General features: G+C 45.1%; 1 protein-coding gene across 1 annotated transcript in view; it reads left to right on the forward strand.

The window, feature by feature from the left end:
- Positions 1-19598, forward strand: part of LOC126260107 (uncharacterized) — a 191736-nt gene that overhangs the window by 102653 nt on the left and 69485 nt on the right. The window contains exon 3 of the mRNA XM_049957338.1: positions 11230-11668. Within this exon, the coding sequence (XP_049813295.1) occupies positions 11230-11668 (439 nt within the window). The remainder of the gene's footprint in view (positions 1-11229; positions 11669-19598) is intronic.

Below are 19598 nucleotides of genomic sequence, written 5' to 3' on the forward strand. Positions count from 1 at the left end.
AATTCTCTTATGCTTGTACTCACGTGCTGTAAAGCTGCTTCCTTTACTCCGGGAATTTCCGTATACGTCCAGATTGTTGGTTCATTGTCTTCCTTTTACCACATCCACGACTGTGATTGTTGCTGGTAGGTTTGCTCTTCTTCGACAGTATCATCTTCAATCACCAGCCGCTTACACCGTTTTCGTACAGGAGGTAAAACGTCGCTACCTCTGTCACTGCCGCTGTCAAAATATCCTGCAAAATCATTGTTGGATATGCCACTACATGTCTCCCTTTCCTCGTGAACACATTTGCTACACGTCGGAATTATCCTGTTTGATTTTGTATTTATAACCCTATATTCACCTGACCAGAAGTCCTGTTCCTCCTGGCACCGAACTTCACTAATTCCAACTGCATCTAACTTTAACCTATTCATTTCCGTTTTTAAATTTTCTAACCTGCCTGCCCGAATAAGGGATCTGACATTCCACGCTCTGATCCGTAGAACGCCAGTTTTGTTTCTACTGTTAACGACGTCCTCCTGAGAGTCTCCTGGGAGACTATTTTACCTCCAGAATATTTTATCCAAGAGGATGCCATCATTTTAACCACACTGTAGAGCTGTATGCCCTCGGGAAAAATTACAACTGTAGCTTCCCCTTGCTTTCAACCGTTCGCAGTACCAGCAAAGCTAGGCCATTCTGGTCGATGTGACAAGTTCAGACCAATCAGTCATCCAGATTATTGCCCCTGCAACTACTGAAAACCTGCTGTCCCTCTTCAGGAACCACATGTTTGTCTGGCCTATCAACAGATACCCTTCTGTTGTCGCCGCACGTACGGCAGTGGTATCTGTATCGCTGAGGCACGCAAGTCTCCCCACCAACGGCAAGGTGTGTGGTTCACGGGATGGGGGGGGGGGGGGGGGGAGCTCGTTATGGATATTATCACGTTCATAATGTACATAGTGTCTGTCAGGCAACTGTCGAAATAACATTCTGCCACATTGGCCACTTTTTCCCGGTCTGACTGGTTTTCGGGTACAATTTTTCACAACTCGCCCTGTAACTCGATAAAGGAGCTTCTGGTGTCTTTGTGAGGGACATAATGACCGATGTAAACGTCACAGACAGGCCAAGGAGCCACCATATTTAAAGTCAACTGGGAACTTTAGCCGCCACGTTCTGTAGCGTCAGGACAACTGATATCTAGTTGTCTTTGAGTACGGAATCATATGTTTGTGTTTGTTATACCATAGCATTTGCTGCTGTCGGTCACAGAAATGACGCATTTCGGGAGACGATTCGCGTTATTAGGTGCGTTTGGCGTGTACTGTATCATTTTAAGCGTTATATTGGGTATGCTCGAGCTGCTGCATTATTTTGGTGACTTTACTATAATTTAAGCAAGCGTGTTTTAATAATTACTAATGTATCTTTCCCTATAGATACAGGCGGTTCCGTTTATGGCTTTTAAATTCGATTATTCTATTTCTGACACGAATAACAGTTCACTCTTAGTAGTAGTGCTTTACCTACACTGAGGTGGCAAAACTCTTGAGATACCTTCTAATATCGTTTCGGATTTCCTTTTGTCCTGTGTAGAGCAGCAAATCGACATGGCATGGACTCAACAGGTCTCTGGAAGTCTCCTGCTTAAACATTCAGCCATGCTGTTCCTACTGTGAAAGTGTTACCGGCGCAGGATTTTGTACACGAACTAACCTGTCGATTAAGTCCCATAAATATTCGATAGGTGGCCAAATCATCCGTTCGAATTGTTCAGAATGTCCTTCAAACCAGTCGTGAGCAATTGTGGCCCGGTGACATGGCACATTGTCATCCATAAGAATTCCATCATTGTTTCGGAACACGAAGTCCATAAACAGTTTCAGATGGGCTCCAAGTATCCGAAAATAACATTTTCCAGTCAATGATCATTAAGTCGAACCAAGGGACCCAATCCTTTCCATGCAGATAGAGCCCACGCTATCATGGAGCCACCACCAGCTTGCCAGTGCATTGTTGACAACTTGGGTAAATGGGCTTGTGTGGTCTGCACCACACTCGAAGCCTACCATTAGTTCTTACCAACTGAAACCGAGTCTCATCCGATCAGGTCAATGTTTTCCAGTCGTCTACGGTCCAACTCGTGCGGTCACGAACACACTTGAAGCGTTGCAGGCAATGTCGTGCTCTTAGCAGAGGCACTCGCAACTGTCGTCTGCTGCCATAGCCCATTAACATCACATTTACCCACAACGTCGTAACAGATACGTTCGTCGTACGTCCCACGTAGATTCCAGCGTTTATTTCACGCAGCATTGCCTGTCTCTTGACATTGACAACTCTACGTAAACGCCGTTGCTCTCGGCTGTTAGCTTAATGCCGTCGGCCACTGCATTGTCCTTGGTGAGAGATAATGCCTGAAATGTGTTATTCTCGATCCACTCTTGACACTATGAATCTCGGAATATTGAGCACTCTAATGATTTCCGGATGTCCTATGCGTCTAGTTCCAACTACTATTCCGCGCTTAAAATATGTTAATTCCCTTCATGCGGCCATAATCTCGTCGGAAACCTGAGTGCAAATGGAAGCTCCACAAAAGCACTGCCCTTTTATACTTCGTGAACACAATAATACCGCCAACTGTATATGTGCATATCGCTATCCCATGAACTTTGTAAGCCCAATGCATTCATCAGAAGTACATTTAACAGATGTTTGGTATTTGTGATGAAAACAAACCATCGTCGAGCATACAAACCATAAAAAACGTAGGTCGAATGTTTAACTAATGACGAAAACTCCAGCATTATGCTGATTTTGTGTGGCTTTGAGCAGTTCTAATGCTAACTGAAGGCAGGACTTTGATGTAATATTGCTGTGGGATATTTGTTTCTTCGGATAAAAGCAGTTATCAGATCCCCAAAGTCAATTCATTCAGGTTGAATTTTTATACATTTGTGTAACCTGTTTCGTGAATCGGCATCTGATGTGATATCAACCTTCTGCTGTCGTCGTTTCTACACCCATAAACTTTCAAGAACTATTTGATAATGGATAAAATAAAACTGAATCATATTACTGTTCGTTGTGCACTGACCTGAAGAACAAACCTGTACTGACAACCTAATATTTCTGTTGTAAAGCTAATAGGGATAGAAAGAACCAACATAGAACACGTTTATGCTTTACTGCAATTCTGTTACATAAGCGTACAGTTATTCGATATTAAGATGCGGCCCATGCTACAGGGTGGTTTTTTCCACCGTGTACAAACTTTTGGAACCGATCGACGAGAGGATATAGAAAAAAAAGGTCTAATGAACGTATGTCCGGAAATGCATGGTTTCCATGCTAGAGACATTTCAATCATACATTGTTACAGAGACTGCGGTGTAATACGCGCTGTACCATGAAGTCAGTTACAGTATGTGTTGAAAATGGTTTCCATGTGCCTCAAAGCTTGCGTGTACGCGCCGTAGCATGTTCTATCTCACACGTTCGAATCATCAATGACACTTTTTCCAGCAGGGGAGGCAAAGTCACACGCAAGAAACGCCGACAGTTCCAGCCTGCTGGGCGACGTGGAAGGAAGACAGGACCCGAAATAACGATCGCCGATTATCCCGGCCCACACGTTCCGGCTGCACCGATGCTGATGATTCGCTATCATCATACGATGGGGGTTCTGCATATCATCTCACAGATGACTTATGAAAGATGAAGATATCACTACGCGTAAAGCTGGCTTCACCTGTGAATAGGGTGGATGACACAAATCACGGAAGCGTGGTTGGCTGCTGAAGAAACCAGTGACAAAACCGCTCCCGATTTGGAAAGTCTGTCGCTAGTAAGCCCTGCACACGCTGTAAGTGATAAGTGTAGTAACAATTGTTATGGAGAATGTTCCACACAGTCGTCTGGCTTGCCCTTTACTAGCGAGCCAATTGCCTGGTACTGACACGGCGGTCGCTTTCCGCAATGTTAATCAAATTTTCCTCCAAGTCTTTTGTCCGAACATTTCTGGTACGTCCTTCATGGTTTCTTGCTTCCTGAAACAACCCTGTCTCAGACAAACGGTGAAACGCTGTTGCAAACACTGAATGGTGTGCTTATTGTCAGCGAGGATAAGTCTCCTGATACAAATTGCTGCCCGCCACCCGTTGCCATATGCCTTTCCGTAAATTCATACCTTGTCGACAAGCTATCGATTCGAATATTGAACCATTGTGTAGAACGCTGTATCACGTTCAAGGTGCGTCAGCAAAGAAAGTGAATGGGACACAACAGTACCATTTACTATCACAGGAGAGGGCGCTGGGGCAGTGTCACCATAGAGGAGGATACCATGCATTCTATAGCTGTGGCTGCATGGTACAGCGCATATTACACTGCAGTCTCTGTAACAAAGTATGATTGAATAAATCGTCTCTAGCATGGAAACCAAGCACATCCGGGCATAAGTTCATTAGACCTTTTTTGTTCTGTATCGTTGATCAATCCCTAGAATTTGTACACGGTGGAAAAATCACCCTGTATATTTCTACATTGTTGTTGTTGTTGTGGTCTCCAGTCCTCAAACCGGTTTGATGCAGCTCTCCATGCAACTCTATCTTATGCAAGCTTCTTCATCTCCCAGTACTTGCCGGCAGCGGTGGTCTCGCGGTTCTAGGCGCTCAGTCCGGAACCGCGCGACTGCTACGGTCGCAGGTTCGAATCCTGCCTCGGGCATGGATGTGTGTGATGTCCTTAGGTTAGTTAGGTTTAAGTAGTTCTAAGTTCTAGGGGACTGATGACCACAGATGTTAAGTCCCATAGTGCTCAGAGCCATTTTTGAACCCAGTACTTACTGCAACCTACATCCTTCTGAATCTGCTTAGTGTATTCATCTCTTGGTCTCCCTCTAAGGTTTTTACCCTCCACGCTGCCCTCCAGTGCTAAATTTGTGATCCCTTGATGCCTCAGAACATGCTGTACCAACCGATCCCTTCTTCTTGTCAAGTTGTGCCACAAACTCTTCTTCTCCCCTGTTCTGTTCAATACCTCCTCATTAGTTACGTGATCTACCCATCTAATCTTCAGCATTCTTCTGTAGCACCACATTTCGAAAGGTTCTATTCTCTTCTTGTCCAAACTATTTATCGTCCATGTTTCACTTCCATACATGGCTATACTCCATACAAAAGTTTTTAATTCTTCTCCATGGATTTTAATACCTACTCCGAATTTTTCTTTTGTTTCCTTTACTGCTTGCTCAATATACAGACTGAATAACATCGGGGAGAGGCTAAAACCATTTCTTACTCCCTTCCCAACCACTGCTTCCCTTTCATGCCCCTCGACTCTTATAACTGCCATGTGGTTTCTGTACAAATTGTAAATAGCCTTTCGCTCCCTGTATTTTACCCCTGCCACCTTTAGAATTTGAAAGAGAGTATTCCAGTCACCATCAAAAGATTTCTCTAAGTCTACAAATGCTAGAAAGGTAGGTTTGCCTTTCCTTAATCTTTCTTCTAAGATAAGGCGTAAGGTCAGTATTGCCTCACGTGTTCCAACATTTCTACGGCATCCAAACTGATCTTCCCCGAGATCGACTTCTACCAGTTTTTCCATTCGTCTGTAAAGAATTCGCGTTAGTATTTTGCAGCTGTAACTTATTAAACTGATAGTTCGGCAATTTTCACATCTGTCAACACCTGCTTTCTTTCGGATTGGAATTATTATATTCTTCTTGAAGTCTGAGGGTATTTCGCGTGTCTCATACATCTTGCTCACCAGATGGTAGAGTTTTGCTCTCCCAAGGCAGTCAGTAGTTCTAATGGAATGTTGTCAACTCCGGGGGCCTTGTTTCGACTCAGGTCTTTCGATGCTCTGTCAAACTCTTCACGCAGTATCGTATCTCCCATTTTATTTTCATCTACATCCTCATCCATTTCCATAATATTGTCCTCAAGTACATCGCCCTTGTATAGACCCTCTATATACTCCTTCCACCTTTCTGCTTTCCCTTCTTTGCTTGGAACTGGGTTTGTATCTGTGCTCTTGATATTCATACAAGTGGTTCTCTTTTCTCCAAAGGTCTCTTTAGTTTTCCTGTAGGCAGTATCTATTTTACTCCTAGTGAGATAACCCTCTACATCCTTACATTTGTCCTCTAGCCATACCTGCTTAGCAGTTTTGCACTTCCTGTCGATCTCATTTTTGAGACGTTTGTATTCCTTTTTGCCTGCTTCATTTACTGCATTTTTATATTTTCTCCTTTCATCAATTAAATTCAATATTTCTTCTGTTACCCAAGGATTTCTATCAGCCCTCGTCTTTTTACGTACTTGATCGTCTGCTGCCTTCACTACTTCATCTCTCATAGCTACCTATTCTTCTTCCACTGTATTTCTTTCCCCAATTCCTGTAAATTGTTCCCTTATGCTCTCTCTGAAACTCTGTACAACCTGTGGATTAGTCAGTTTATCCAGGTCCCATCTCCTTAAATTCTCAGCTTTTTGCACTTTCTTCAGTTTTAATCTATAGTTCATAACCAATAGATTGTGGTCAGAGTCCACATCTGCCCCTGGAAATGTCTTACAATTTAAAACCTTATTCCTAAATCTCTGTCTTACCATTATATAATCTATCTGATACCTTTTAGTATCTCCAGGGTTCTTCCATGTATACAACCTTCTTTCATGATTCTTGAACCAAGTGTTAGCTATGATTAATTTATGCTCTGTACAAAATTCTACCAGACGGCTTCCTCTTTACGCACACCAAAAAAAGTTTTGCATCACCTCGGTTCAGAGTGTTCCGGAACTTGTACAGAAAATTGGAATAGAGATCAACATAAACATCATTTCCGCCCTTTTCATTGCTCACGAAATCCACACATTGCATGTTGTACCACCAGACAGCGAGACCTTCAGAGGTGGTGGTCCAGATTGCTGTTCACACCGGTACCTCTATTACCCAGTAGCACGTCCTTTTGCATTGATGCATGCCTATATTCGTCGTGGCATACTATCCACCAGTTCATCAAGGTACTGTTGGACCAGATGGTCCCACTCCTCAACGGCGATTTGGCGTAGATTCCTCAGAGTGGCTGGTTGGTTACGTCGTCCATAGACAGCCCTTTTCAATATATCCCAGGCATGTTCTATAGGGATCATGCTTGGAGGACATACTGGCCACTCTAGTTGAGCCTTGTGTTTATCCTGAAGGAAGACATTCAAAAGATGTGCACGATGGGGTGCGAATTGTCCTCCATGAAGACGAATGCTTCGCCAATATGCTGCCGATATGGTTGTACTATCGGTCGGAGGATGCCATTCACGTATCGTACAGCCGTTACGGCGCCTTCCATGACCACCAGCGGCGTATGTCAGCCCCATATGATGTCACCCGAAAACAGCAGGGAAACTCCACCTTGCTGCACTCACTGAAAAGTGTGTCTAAGGCGTTCAGCCTGGCCGGGATGCCTCCAAACACAACTTTCCGACGATTGTCTGGTTGAAGGCATATGCGACACTCATCGGTGAAGAGAACGTGATGCCAATCCTGAGCGGTCCATTTGGCATGTTGTTGGGCCCATCTGTACCGCGTTGCATGGTGTCGTAGTTGCAAAGATGGACCTCTTAATGGACGCGGGAGTGGCGTTGCGCATCATGAAGGCTGTTGCGCTCAGTTTGAGTCGTAACACGACGTCCTGTGGCTGTACGAACAGCACTATTCAACATGGTGGCGTTGCTGTCAGGGTTCCTCTCGGCCATAGTCCGTTGGTAGCGGTCATCCACTGCAGTAGTAGCCCTTGGGCACCTTGAAGGAAGCATGTATTCGACAGTTTCTGTCTCTCTGTATCTGCTTCATGTCCGAACAACATCGCTTTTGTTCACTCCGAGACTCCTGGACACTTCCATTGTTGAGAGCCCTTCCTGGCACAAAGTAACGATGCGTACGCGACCGAACAGCGCTATTGACGGTCTAGTCATGGTTGAACTACAGACAACACGAGCCGTGTACCTCCTTCCTGGTGGAATGACTGGAACTGATAGGCTGTTGGACCCCCTCCGTGTAATAGGCGCTGCTCATGCATGGTTGTTTACATCTTTGAGCGGGTCTAGTTATTTCTTTGAACAGTCAAAGGGAGTGTGTCTGTGATACAATGTCCACAGTCAATGTCTATCTTCAGGAGTTCTGGGAGGCGGGATGATGCAATACTTTTTTTGATGTGTGTATAAGAAAGGCCCATCATTGTCGTTTCAACAGTGCTAAGTTTGTGTATACTTGCCTGATCTGTTTTCCTATGTCTTCCATTGATATAGTTTTGCGCAAATGATGTAACGTACAAGTGAAATAATGCTTTAACAACAGCTTTAGTGGAATACACTAATGGCATTCCTATCAAAATTCAGAGCAAACTATCACGTGAATCAATCCAGTAAGAAAACTCGGCCGAAGACCCAACATTCTGAGTACATCAAGACATAATCTTAAGGGAACAGTAGTATTATCCATTGGCATTCGACAATTCCTTAATACCCTTTCTGCAATTCTGAAAACGCACTGGGCGTGATTAATGATTCAGAAAAATAATTTTAGGTTAGATTTCGATCGTAAGGCTCTGTTGCATCCACCTAACTAATACGATCAGTGTGATGACGTTTCAAAATATGGTGGTCATTATTACTTGTTGCTGCCACTCATAGCGCTGTTGATTAGGCAGGGTGACTCAGCCACCTGCACCAATGGGCTTTATGCAACTCTAAAAGCCTTCAGCTACCACGCTCAAGATTTTATAATTCTCTCACTTCCTATGCTCAGACTATTAGCTCTAAAGAAAAAAAAAATGAATACAACTTATTTGTTGGAAATTTAATGTAGTAACAATTTCTTCTGGGATGGTTTTCGAAGTACTGAAGTAAAGCAATAAAAGTTACCTCCAAGTGCGACTTTCTTAATAGCTCGAAAACAGTGGCCTGCATTAAATTTCACACAAAAATGTCTTATTCACTTTTTATGTAGGACCAATAGTTGCACGTCGTCAGCGAGAGAATATGAAAACATCACACGTCGTTTTCGAAGGTGTTGCGGGTTGCACAAAAGCCTACGCTAGGGGCAACTTAATCACCGTACATACTTCTCTGGATGAACGCTACAAGAATATGAGACATCTCGGGGAACATTTTAAACAAACTAAAATTAGTTTTCTATAAATTTTCAAAGAGTGCTGCCCCTTAAGCTCTTTTTCTCATAGACAGTGTGTAAAGTCAGTGAATAAATAGGTCGCAATATCCTTTTAAGACCAAAACTTTTTTATGGCGGAAGGAAATTTTTCTTTGTGTGACTTAGGTGACTTTTTAACGATTTTAGACGCAAGATTTTTACAAAAAATATGTACCCATTTTCATAACATACATTGTAAACCTGGCTTCATTTTATGGACTAAAATATCTAATTACGAAATGTTCTCCATTGTAATAAATACACTACTGGCCAATAAAATTGCTACACCACGAAGATGACGTGCTACAGACGCGAAATTTAACCGACGGGCAGAAGATGCTGTTATATGCAAACGATTAGGTTCTCAGAGCATTCACACAAGGTTGGCGCCGGTGGCGACACCTACAACGTGCTGACACGAGGAAAGTTTCCAACCGATTTCTCGTACACAAACGGCAGTTGACCGGCGTTGCCTGGTAAAACGGTCTTGTGATGCCTCGTGTAAGGAGGAGAAATTCGTACCATCACGTTTCCGACTTTGATAAAGGTCGGATTGTAGCGTAACGCGATTGCGGTTTATCGTATCGCGACATTGCTGCTCGCATTCGTCGACATCCAATGACTGTTAGCAGAATATGGAATCGGTGGGTTCAGGAGGGTAATACGGAACGCCGTGCTGGATCTCAACGGTCTCGTATCACTAGCAGTCGAGATGACAGGCATCTTATCCGCATAGCTGTAACAAATCGTGCAGCCACGTCTCGATCCCTGAATCAACAGATGGGCTCATTTGCAAGACAACAACCATCTGCACCAACAGTTCGACGACGTTTGCAGCAACAGGGACTATCAGCGCGGAGACTATGGCTGCGGTTACCCTTGACGCTGCATCGCAGACAGGAGCGCCTGCGATGGTGTACTCAACGACGAACCTGGGTGCACGAAAGGCAAAACGACATTTTTTCGGATGAATCCAGGTTCTCTTTACAGCATCATGATGGTCACATTCGTGTTTGGCGACATGGCGGTGAACGCACATTGGAAGCGTGTATTCGTCATCGCCATACTGGCTTATCACCCGGCGTGATGGTATGGGGTGCCATTGGTTACACGTCTCGGTCACCTCTTGTTCGCATTGACTGCACTTTGAACAGTGGACGTTACATTTCAGATGTGTTACGATCCGTGGCTCTACACTTCATTCGATCCCTGCGAAACCCTACATTTCAGCAGGATAATGCACGACCGCATGTTGCAGATCCTATACGGGCCTTTCTGGATACAGAAAATGTTCGACTGCTGCCCTGGCCAGCACATTCTCCAGATCTCTCACCAATGGAAAACGTCTGGTCAATGGTGGCCGAGCAACTGGCTCGTCACGATACGCCAGTCACTACTGAACTGTGGTATCGTGTTGAAGCTGCATGGGCAGCTGTACCTGTACACGGCATCCAAGCTCTGTTTGACTCAATGCCCAGGAGTATCAAGGCCGTTATTACGGCCAGATGTGGTTGTTCTGGGTACTGATTTCTCAGGATGTATGCACCCAAACTGGGTGAAAATGTAATCACATGTCAGTTCTAATATGATATATCTAATGAATACCCATTTATCATCTGCATTTCTTCTTGGTGTAGCAATTTTAATGGCCAGTAGTGTAGTAAAATAATCATTCAATAACTATCGTGAAAAATAACAATAACGATATTCAGTTGTACTGTGGAATATAGCGTACCCACCACATATGTATATTCTGGTGGCCACGAGCTGTTGCGCACTGATACAGTGTCTTGTTGACATTTTCACAGTGGTGCCCAACAGTTGGGAGCACTTGCACACGATGGAAAGGTTGAACAATCACAAATGTGTTCCTCAGGTTTCCATTGGGGAAAAAAATGCTGTTGCAACTAAGACCCAGTAAAAGTTAATGTACACTATTGTAGCCAGAGGGTCTGAAAGGGATAATGCGTGGAAATTCTGAGGTGGAGAAGTAATTTTCAGATCGATCATTGGTATCTTTGACAGACCACACAGCCTCCCTATCGTCCGAGACGCCGGCCTTAAACATGATACTGCTCCGGCGGATACAGCTGATGCACATGGAGGGTAAGGGCTGGTTCGACATCGCCTACAACTTCTTGGTGGGGATGGATGGCGTGGTGTACGAGGGCCGCGGCTGGGGCATCGTCGGCAGCCACACCAAGAACTACAACGCAGTCAGCGTGGGCGTCGCCTTCATCGGCCATTTCATGCAGGAGCTGCCCTCCCCAGAGGCGGTCGCCTCCCTGTGGCGGCTGCTGGAGCAAGGCGTGCTCCTGGGCCACCTGTCCCCTGACTACCGCATCCTTGGATCCTGTCAGTGCCGGCCGACGGAGAGCCCGGGCCGCGCCTTCTTCTCGCTGATACAGACGTGGCCCCGTTGGGCCGAAACGGCGCCGCCTCTTCCTCCAGAGGCCTCCATCACGTACGTACTCTCTTCCTCTGCTACTATTGGCTTGGTACGTAAGTTCGTAGCGTTTTTCCGTAAATTTACACTACTGGCCATTAAAATTGCTACACCAAGAAGAAACGCAGATGATAAACGGGTATTCATTGGACAAATATATTATACTAGAACTGACATGTGATTACATTTTCACGCAATTCGGGTACATAGATCCCGAGAAATCGGTACCCAGAACAACCACATCTGGCCGTAATAACGGCCTTGATACGCCTGGGCATTGAGTCAAACAGAGCTTGGATGGCGTGTACAGGTACAGCTGCCCATGCACGACACCACAGATCATCAAGAATAGTGACTGGTGTATTGTGACGAGCCAGTTGCTCGGCCACCATTGACCAGACGTTATCAATTGGTGAGAGATCTGGAGAATGTGCTGGCCAGGGCAGCAGTCGAACATTTTCTGTATCCAGAAAGACCCGTACAGGCCATGCAACCCGGTTGTGCATTATCCTGCTGAAATGTAGGGTTTCGCAGGGATCGAATGAAGGGTAGAGCCACGGGTCGTAACACATCTGAAATGTAACGTCCACTGTTGAAAGTAACGTCAATGCGAACAAGAGGTGACCGAGACGTGTAACCACTGGCACCCCATACCATCACACCGGGTGATACGCCAGTATGGTGATGACGAATACACGCTTCCAATGTGCGTTCACCGCGATGTCACCAACACGGATGCGACCGTCATCACGCTGTAAACAGAACCTGGATTCATCCGAAAAAATGACGTTTTGCCATTCGTGCACCCAGGATCGTTGTTGAGTACACCATCGCAGGCGCTTCTGCCTGTAATGCAGCGTCGTCGAACTGTTCGTGCAGATGGTTGTTTGTCTTGCAAACGTCCCAATCTGTTGATTCATGGATCGGGATGTGGCTGCACGATCCGTTACAGCCATATGGATAAGATGCCTGTCATCTTGACTGCTAGTGATACGAGGCCGTTGGGATCCAGCACGGCGTTCCGTATTACCCTCCTGAACCCACCGATTCCATATTATGCTAACAGTCATTGGATCTCGACCAATTCGAGCAGCAATGTCGTGATACGATAAACCGCAATCGCGTTACGCTACAATCCGACCTTTATCAAAGTCGGAAACGTGATGGTACGCATTTCTCCCCCTTGAACAGGGCATCACAACAACGATTCACCAGGCAACACCGGTCAACTGCCGTTTGTGTATGAGAAATCGGTTGGAAACTTTCCTCGTGTCAGCACATTGTAGGTGTCGCCACCTGTGCCAACCCTGTGTGAATGCTCTGGAAAGCTAATCATTTGCATATGACAGCTTCTTCTTCCTGTCGGTTAAATTTCGCGTCTGTAGCACGTCATCTTTGTGGTGTAGCAATTTTAATAGCCAGTAGTGTAGTAAACACAACAGATACGCAGAACAGAGACTTTAGTCATCAATAACATCCTTCACTATTTACAACAGTCTGCGAAATCTGGAGTAACTTTTCGACTCCTCAACTGTAAAAATCACGTGGTTTTGAGGCGAAGAATTCATCGAACCACTTTCGGAGCCAATTTTCATCGGGAAAGGAAGTTCCTGGGAGGTTCTTCGATATCGAGCGGAGAAGATGAAAATCTGAGGGTGCAAGGTCAGGTGAATAAGGAGGAGTCGGTATAAATTCCCAACTCCTGTAAAGTGTCTAGCAGAGTGCGGGCGCGGATTATCGTGGGGTAGCACCACTCCGCCCAGCCTTCCCGCTCGTTGTTCTAGGATTGAGTCTGCAGTTGTTGACAAGTCAGCAGTGATTGTTACACTTCGAGGATGCAATTACTGGTGCACCACACTGTCACTGATCCACCAGATGCATAACATTATCTTTTGTGGATACGCACAGGTCTTTGTATGGGGAGTTACTGCTTTGTTTGTGCTCAGCCATTACTTTCTTTTCCTTCTGTTAACATAAAGATACCATTTATCGTCACCAGTAACGATACGAAATGGGTATGGTCGGTGCTGTTCACGAGTCAGTTGATAACGAGTAAGCAGAGATCCACATATGACCACCTGCTGTTTTTTTGTGATTTTTATTGTGTCTCACTGTTTAGAGGCACTAAACTCGTCGGTGTTTTCAGCTCGTTACTAAATGCAAATAAGTAGGAGGCCGAGTTGATAGGAGCTGAAGGAGTCCAGGTTGCAATAATATGCGGTACGGCACACTGCTAGAGAGAAGGATTATTATTCAAGAAACGCAGAGTGCAATGAAATTACTTATCTTCAGTAGTTTTTAGGACTCCAGTTGCGGCTATGAACTGTCAATCTCGTAACATGGAATGAACTAATACAACGTATTCTCAGCGACTAAGCCTGATGGGCCCTCCTCAGAGAATGAATGCAAACATTACAGAACTGGCTGAGGGCCGGTTATGAAAGTGCGTCTGCCTAGGTTGAAATCTAGCTAAGAAGTGAACGAGGCACACTCCAGTTCCGTCGAGCTGCACAGCCCGCTAGAGTGCGCTGTGCTCGGCAGACGACGCGCTGCCAACCTTTTGTTACCGCGGCGTTGTAGAAGTATCTGTGGCAATGATACTACAATTTTGACTTAAAGCATGCGGTATCCATGCACCCGATTTTTGAACCTTCCTAATTGCATTCATATGTCGCACAATGATGGAATAATCACAGTTCGTCAGATTTGTCAGCTGTCACTGTGGGTAATTGTGGATTAATGTGTTTAAACGATCTTCATCAAACCCCAAAGATCTTCCTGAACACGGAGAGTCATTAATGTCAAAACGATTCTCATTAAAAAGAGAAAACCATTCTACCGCCGTCCTCTGGCCAATCGAGTTATCCTCATACACAGCGCAAATGCCTCCGCTGCTTTCACCCCTCTATTAAACTCAAAGAGAATACGTCCGAAATGTTCCGATTTCTTCACTTGACACTTCATTTTCTATGTCAAAATGACAAAATGGCAATACGCAGCCTCAACTAAGAACGGTGAGCTACAAATACACTCCTGGAAATGGAAAATAGAACACATTGACACCGGTGTGTCAGACCCACCATACTTGCTCCGGACACTGCGAGAGGGCTGTACAAGCAATGATCACACGCACGGCACAGCGGACACACCAGGAACAGCGGTGTTGGCCGTCGAATGGCGCTAGCTGCGCAGCATTTGTGCACCGCCGCCGTCAGTGTCAGCCAGTTTGCCGTGGCATACGGAGCTCCATCGCAGTCTTTAACACTGGTAGCATGCCGCGACAGCGTGGACGTGAACCGTATGTGCAGTTGACGGACTTTGAGCGAGGGCGTATAGTGGGCATGCGGGAGGCCGGGTGGACGTACCGCCGAATTGCTCAACACGTGGGGCGTGAGGTCTCCACAGTACATCGATGTTGTCGCCAGTGGTCGGCGGAAGGTGCACGTGCCCGTCGACCTGGGACCGGACCGCAGCGACGCACGGATGCACGCCAAGACCGTAGGATCCTATGCAGTGCCGTAGGGGACCGCACCGCCACTTCCCAGCAAATTAGGGACACTGTTGCTCCTGGGGTATCGGCGAGGACCATTCGCAACCGTCTCCATGAAGCTGGGCTACGGTCCCGCACACCGTTAGGCCGTCTTCCGCTCACGCCCCAACATCGTGCAGCCCGCCTCCAGTGGTGTCGCGACAGGCGTGAATGGAGGGACGAATGGAGACGTGTCGTCTTCAGCGATGAGAGTCGCTTCTGCCTTGGTGCCAATGATGGTCGTATGCGTGTTTGGCGCCGTGCAGGTGAGCGCCACAATCAGGACTGCATACGACCGAGGCACACAGGGCCAACACCCGGCATCATGGTGTGGGGAGCGATCTCCTACACTGGCCGTACACCACTGGTGATCGTCGAGGGGACACTGAATAGTGCACGGTACATCCAAACCGTCATCGAACCCATCGTTCTACCATTCCTAGACCGGCAAGGGAACTTGCTATTCCAACAGGACAATGCACGTCCGCATGTATCCCGTGCCACCCAACGTGCTCTAGAAGGTGTAAGTCAACTACCCTGGCCAGCAAGATCTCCGGATCTGTCCCCCATTGAGCATGTTTGGGACTGGATGAAGCGTCGTCTCACGCGGTCTGCACGTCCAGCACGAACGCTGGTCCAACTGAGGCGCCAGGTGGAAATGGCGTGGCAAGCCGTTCCACAGGACTACATCCAGCATCTCTACGATCGTCTCCATGGGAGAATAGCAGCCTGCATTGCTGCGAAAGGTGGATATACACTGTACTAGTGCCGACATTGTGCATGCTCTGTTGCCTGTGTCTATGTGCCTGTGGTTCTGTCAGTGTGATCATGTGATGTATCTGACCCCAGGAATGTGTCAATAAAGTTTCCCCTTCCTGGGACAATGAATTCACGGTGTTCTTATTTCAATTTCCAGGAGTGTAAAAAATGACAACTATAATTCAACCCGTAGCAACCGGAATACCAACATGTAAAACAAAATCGCTACAAACTTATGCCCCGACCTAGTACATTAAAATAGACATTAGGAAAAATAAAATGATTGTGTAATAATTCCAAGTCAAAAAAAGGCAGGTGGCTGCAAAGTGTATTAGCGAACGGTCATTTCATAAGTCTTTGCTACAAAACACTGAAATGAATTACTTACTGAAGAATGGAAAAACTGGTAGAAGTAAGAATCGGTGTAAATCAGTTTGGATTGCGGATGAATACATGAACATGCGGGACATCATAAAAGATAGGCTAAAGAAAGGCAAACCTACGTTTGTAGTAAATTAGCCTAGCACCCTCTACTACGCACCCGTACACTCCATCACCTGAAGGGATTCTTTTGTTTGTCTTTCTTTAATCGAATTTTTATGTTGTTCGGAAACTGCAGCATGTTCTCAACTTTTCACGTTGATTAAGGCCGTAGAAACCTAGTCTTGTATTTCTGACCAAAAAGCGATTCTAATAGTCGGAGTCGTAAGTCTTAGGTAATCCTATCTTTTGAGTTGTTGTTGTGGTCTTTCCTTAGAAAATTTCATCCACTAACACATATTACTTTATTTCTAACGAAGAGGTCAAGTACCATTTTCGGTGATATAGCTTTAAAAATGTTTTAATATAACTAAATATTTTCATAAAAGTTTTCGTGGCCTACTTCACGCCATTAGGGGTTGAATGGCCAGAAAACTGCTACCTGTTTTTTTGAATTTCTAATAAAGAAGCCAAATACAAATTTTCAGAGATTTAGTTTCAAAAATGCTTTCGTAATGAAATATCATACAAAGTTTCTTCCCCTATTTCACTCCCCCCCCCCCCCTCTCTTAGACATGTGGTCTACGGGTAGACTCTTTAATTAGTAATGAAACATATCCGCGATCCCGGGTTGAAAACCCGCCACTGCTTAAATTTTGATTAATAATCGTCACTGACGGTCAAAGACTTCCGGCATAAGAAGCCACCCCCATTCTGCCAACGGCCTTGTGAAAGAGGGCGGAGGAGCGGACAGAGGTTCAGCGCACTCTCTTGTTCTTGGGATGGCAAACTGACCCTAAAGGTGGAAGAATCAGAAATTATCAATGACATGAGGATGAGAAGGCAATGGAAACCACTGCATTAAAGACGCATAAGGTGCATCCACGGGGCATGTGGCCTGTAATTGAAAAAGTGTCATAATGATCTCGCCAATAGCAAAAGATTCCGGAATAATCCCCCATCCTCCGAGAGTCGGGGCGTGGAATGTCAGAAGCTTGAACTTGGCAAGGAAACTAGAAAATCTGAAGAGGGAAATCCAAAAGTTAAATCTAGATACAGTAGGGGTCAGTGGCGTGAAATCGAAAGAAGACAAGGATTTCTTGTCAGATGAGTGTTTGGTAATATCAACAGCAGCAGAGAATGGTATAACTGGAGTAGGATTCGTTATGAATAGCGAAGTAGAGCAGAAGGTGTGCTACTGTGAACAGTTCAGTGATAGGGTTGTACTTATTAGAATCGGCAGCAAGCCAACACCGACAACGGTAGTCAATGTATATGTGCAGACCTCACAAGACCAGATAGACCAGACCAGATAGAGAAAGTGCATGAGGATGTTGAAAGAGTAATACAGTACGTAAAGGTCGACGAAAATCTAATAGTCATGGGGGACAGGAATGCAGCTGTAGGGAAAGGAGTAGATAAAAAGGTAATAGGAGAATATGGACTTGGGACAAAGACTGAGAGAGGAGAAAAACTAAGTGAGTTCAGTAATAAATTTCGTCTAATAATTGCGAATACTCTGTTCAAGAATTACAAGAGGAGGAGATATACTTGGAAAACGCCGGGTGATATGGGAAGATTTCAGTTAGATTACATCATGGTCAGACAGAGATTCCGAAATCAGACATTTGATTGTAAGGCGTACCCACGAGCAGATATAGACCCAAATCATAATGTAGTAGTGATGAAGAATAGGCTGAAGTTTAAGAGGTTAGTGAGGAAGAATCAATAGGCAAAGAAGTGGGATGCAAAAGTACTAAGGAATGACGATGTACGCTTGGAGTTCTCTAAGGCCATACGTACAGCAATAAGGAATAATACGGAATAAGGAATAATAATAGGCAGTACAGTTGAAGAGGTTCAAATGGTTCAAATGGCTCTGAGCACTATGGAACTCAACTGCCGAGGTCATTAGTCCCCTAGAACTAGTTAAACCTAACTAACCTAAGGACATCACAAACATCCATGCCCGAGGCAGGATTCGAACCTGCGACCGTAGCGGTCCCGCGGTTCCAGACTGCAGCGCCTTTAACCGCACGGCCACTTCGGCCGGCTAGTTGAAGAGGAATGGACATTTCTAAAGAGGACAATCACAGAATTTGGAAAAAAAACCATAGGTAACTTCAAAGAAACCTGGGTAATAGAGGAAAACTTCAGTTGATCGATGAAAGAAGGGCCTACAAAAATGTCCTGGGAAATTCAGGAATAAAGAAACACATGTCGCTGAAAAATGATGTAAATAGGAAGTACAGGGAAGTTAAGACGAAATGGCTGCATAAAAAATGAAAAGAAATCGAAAAAGAAATGATTGTCGGAAGGATTGACTCAGCATATGGGAAAGTCAAAACAACATTCAGTTAAATTATAAACAAGGGTGGTAACATTAAGAGTGCAACGGGAATTCTGGCGTTAAATGCGGAGCAGAGAGCGGATAGTTTAAAAGAGTACACCGAAGGCCTCTATGCAGCGGAAAATTTGTCAGATGTGATGGAAGAAGAAACAGGAGTCGATGTAGAAGAGATAGGGGATTCAGTATAAGAATTTAAGGGAGCTCTGGAGAACTTAAGATCAAATAATGCAGAAGCGAGAGATAACATTCCATCAGAAGTTCTAAAACCACTGGGGAAGTGGCAACAAACCGACTACTCACGTTGATGTGGAGAACGTAGGAATCTGGCGACATACCATCTGACTTTCGGAAAAATGTCATCTACACAATTCCGAAAAATGCAAGAGCCGACAAGTGCGAGAATTATCTCACAATCAGCTTAACAGCTTATGCATCGAAGTTGTCGATAAGAATTATATACAGAAGAATAGAAAACAAACTGAGGATCTTTTAGATGACGATTAGTTTGGCTTTAGAAAGGCAAAGGCCTCGGAGAGGCAATTCTGATAATTGAAGGAAGACTAAAGAAAAATCAAGACACGTTCATAGGATCAGTCGACCTGGAAAAAGCCTTCGACAATGCAAAATGGAGCAAGATGTTCGAAATTCTGAGAAAAATAGTGGTAAGCTACAGGGAGAGATGGGTAACATACAGTATGTACAAGAACCAAGAGGGAAGGGAGGTAGACATTCGCCCCTACTGTTCAATCTACACATCGAAGAAACAATGATGGAAAGAAAAGAAAGGTTCACGAGTGGAATTAAAATTCAAGGTGAAAGGATATCAATGA

The sequence above is a fragment of the Schistocerca nitens genome, chromosome 5 (assembly GCF_023898315.1).
Source record: "Schistocerca nitens isolate TAMUIC-IGC-003100 chromosome 5, iqSchNite1.1, whole genome shotgun sequence".
Lineage (NCBI taxonomy): Eukaryota > Metazoa > Arthropoda > Insecta > Orthoptera > Acrididae > Schistocerca > Schistocerca nitens.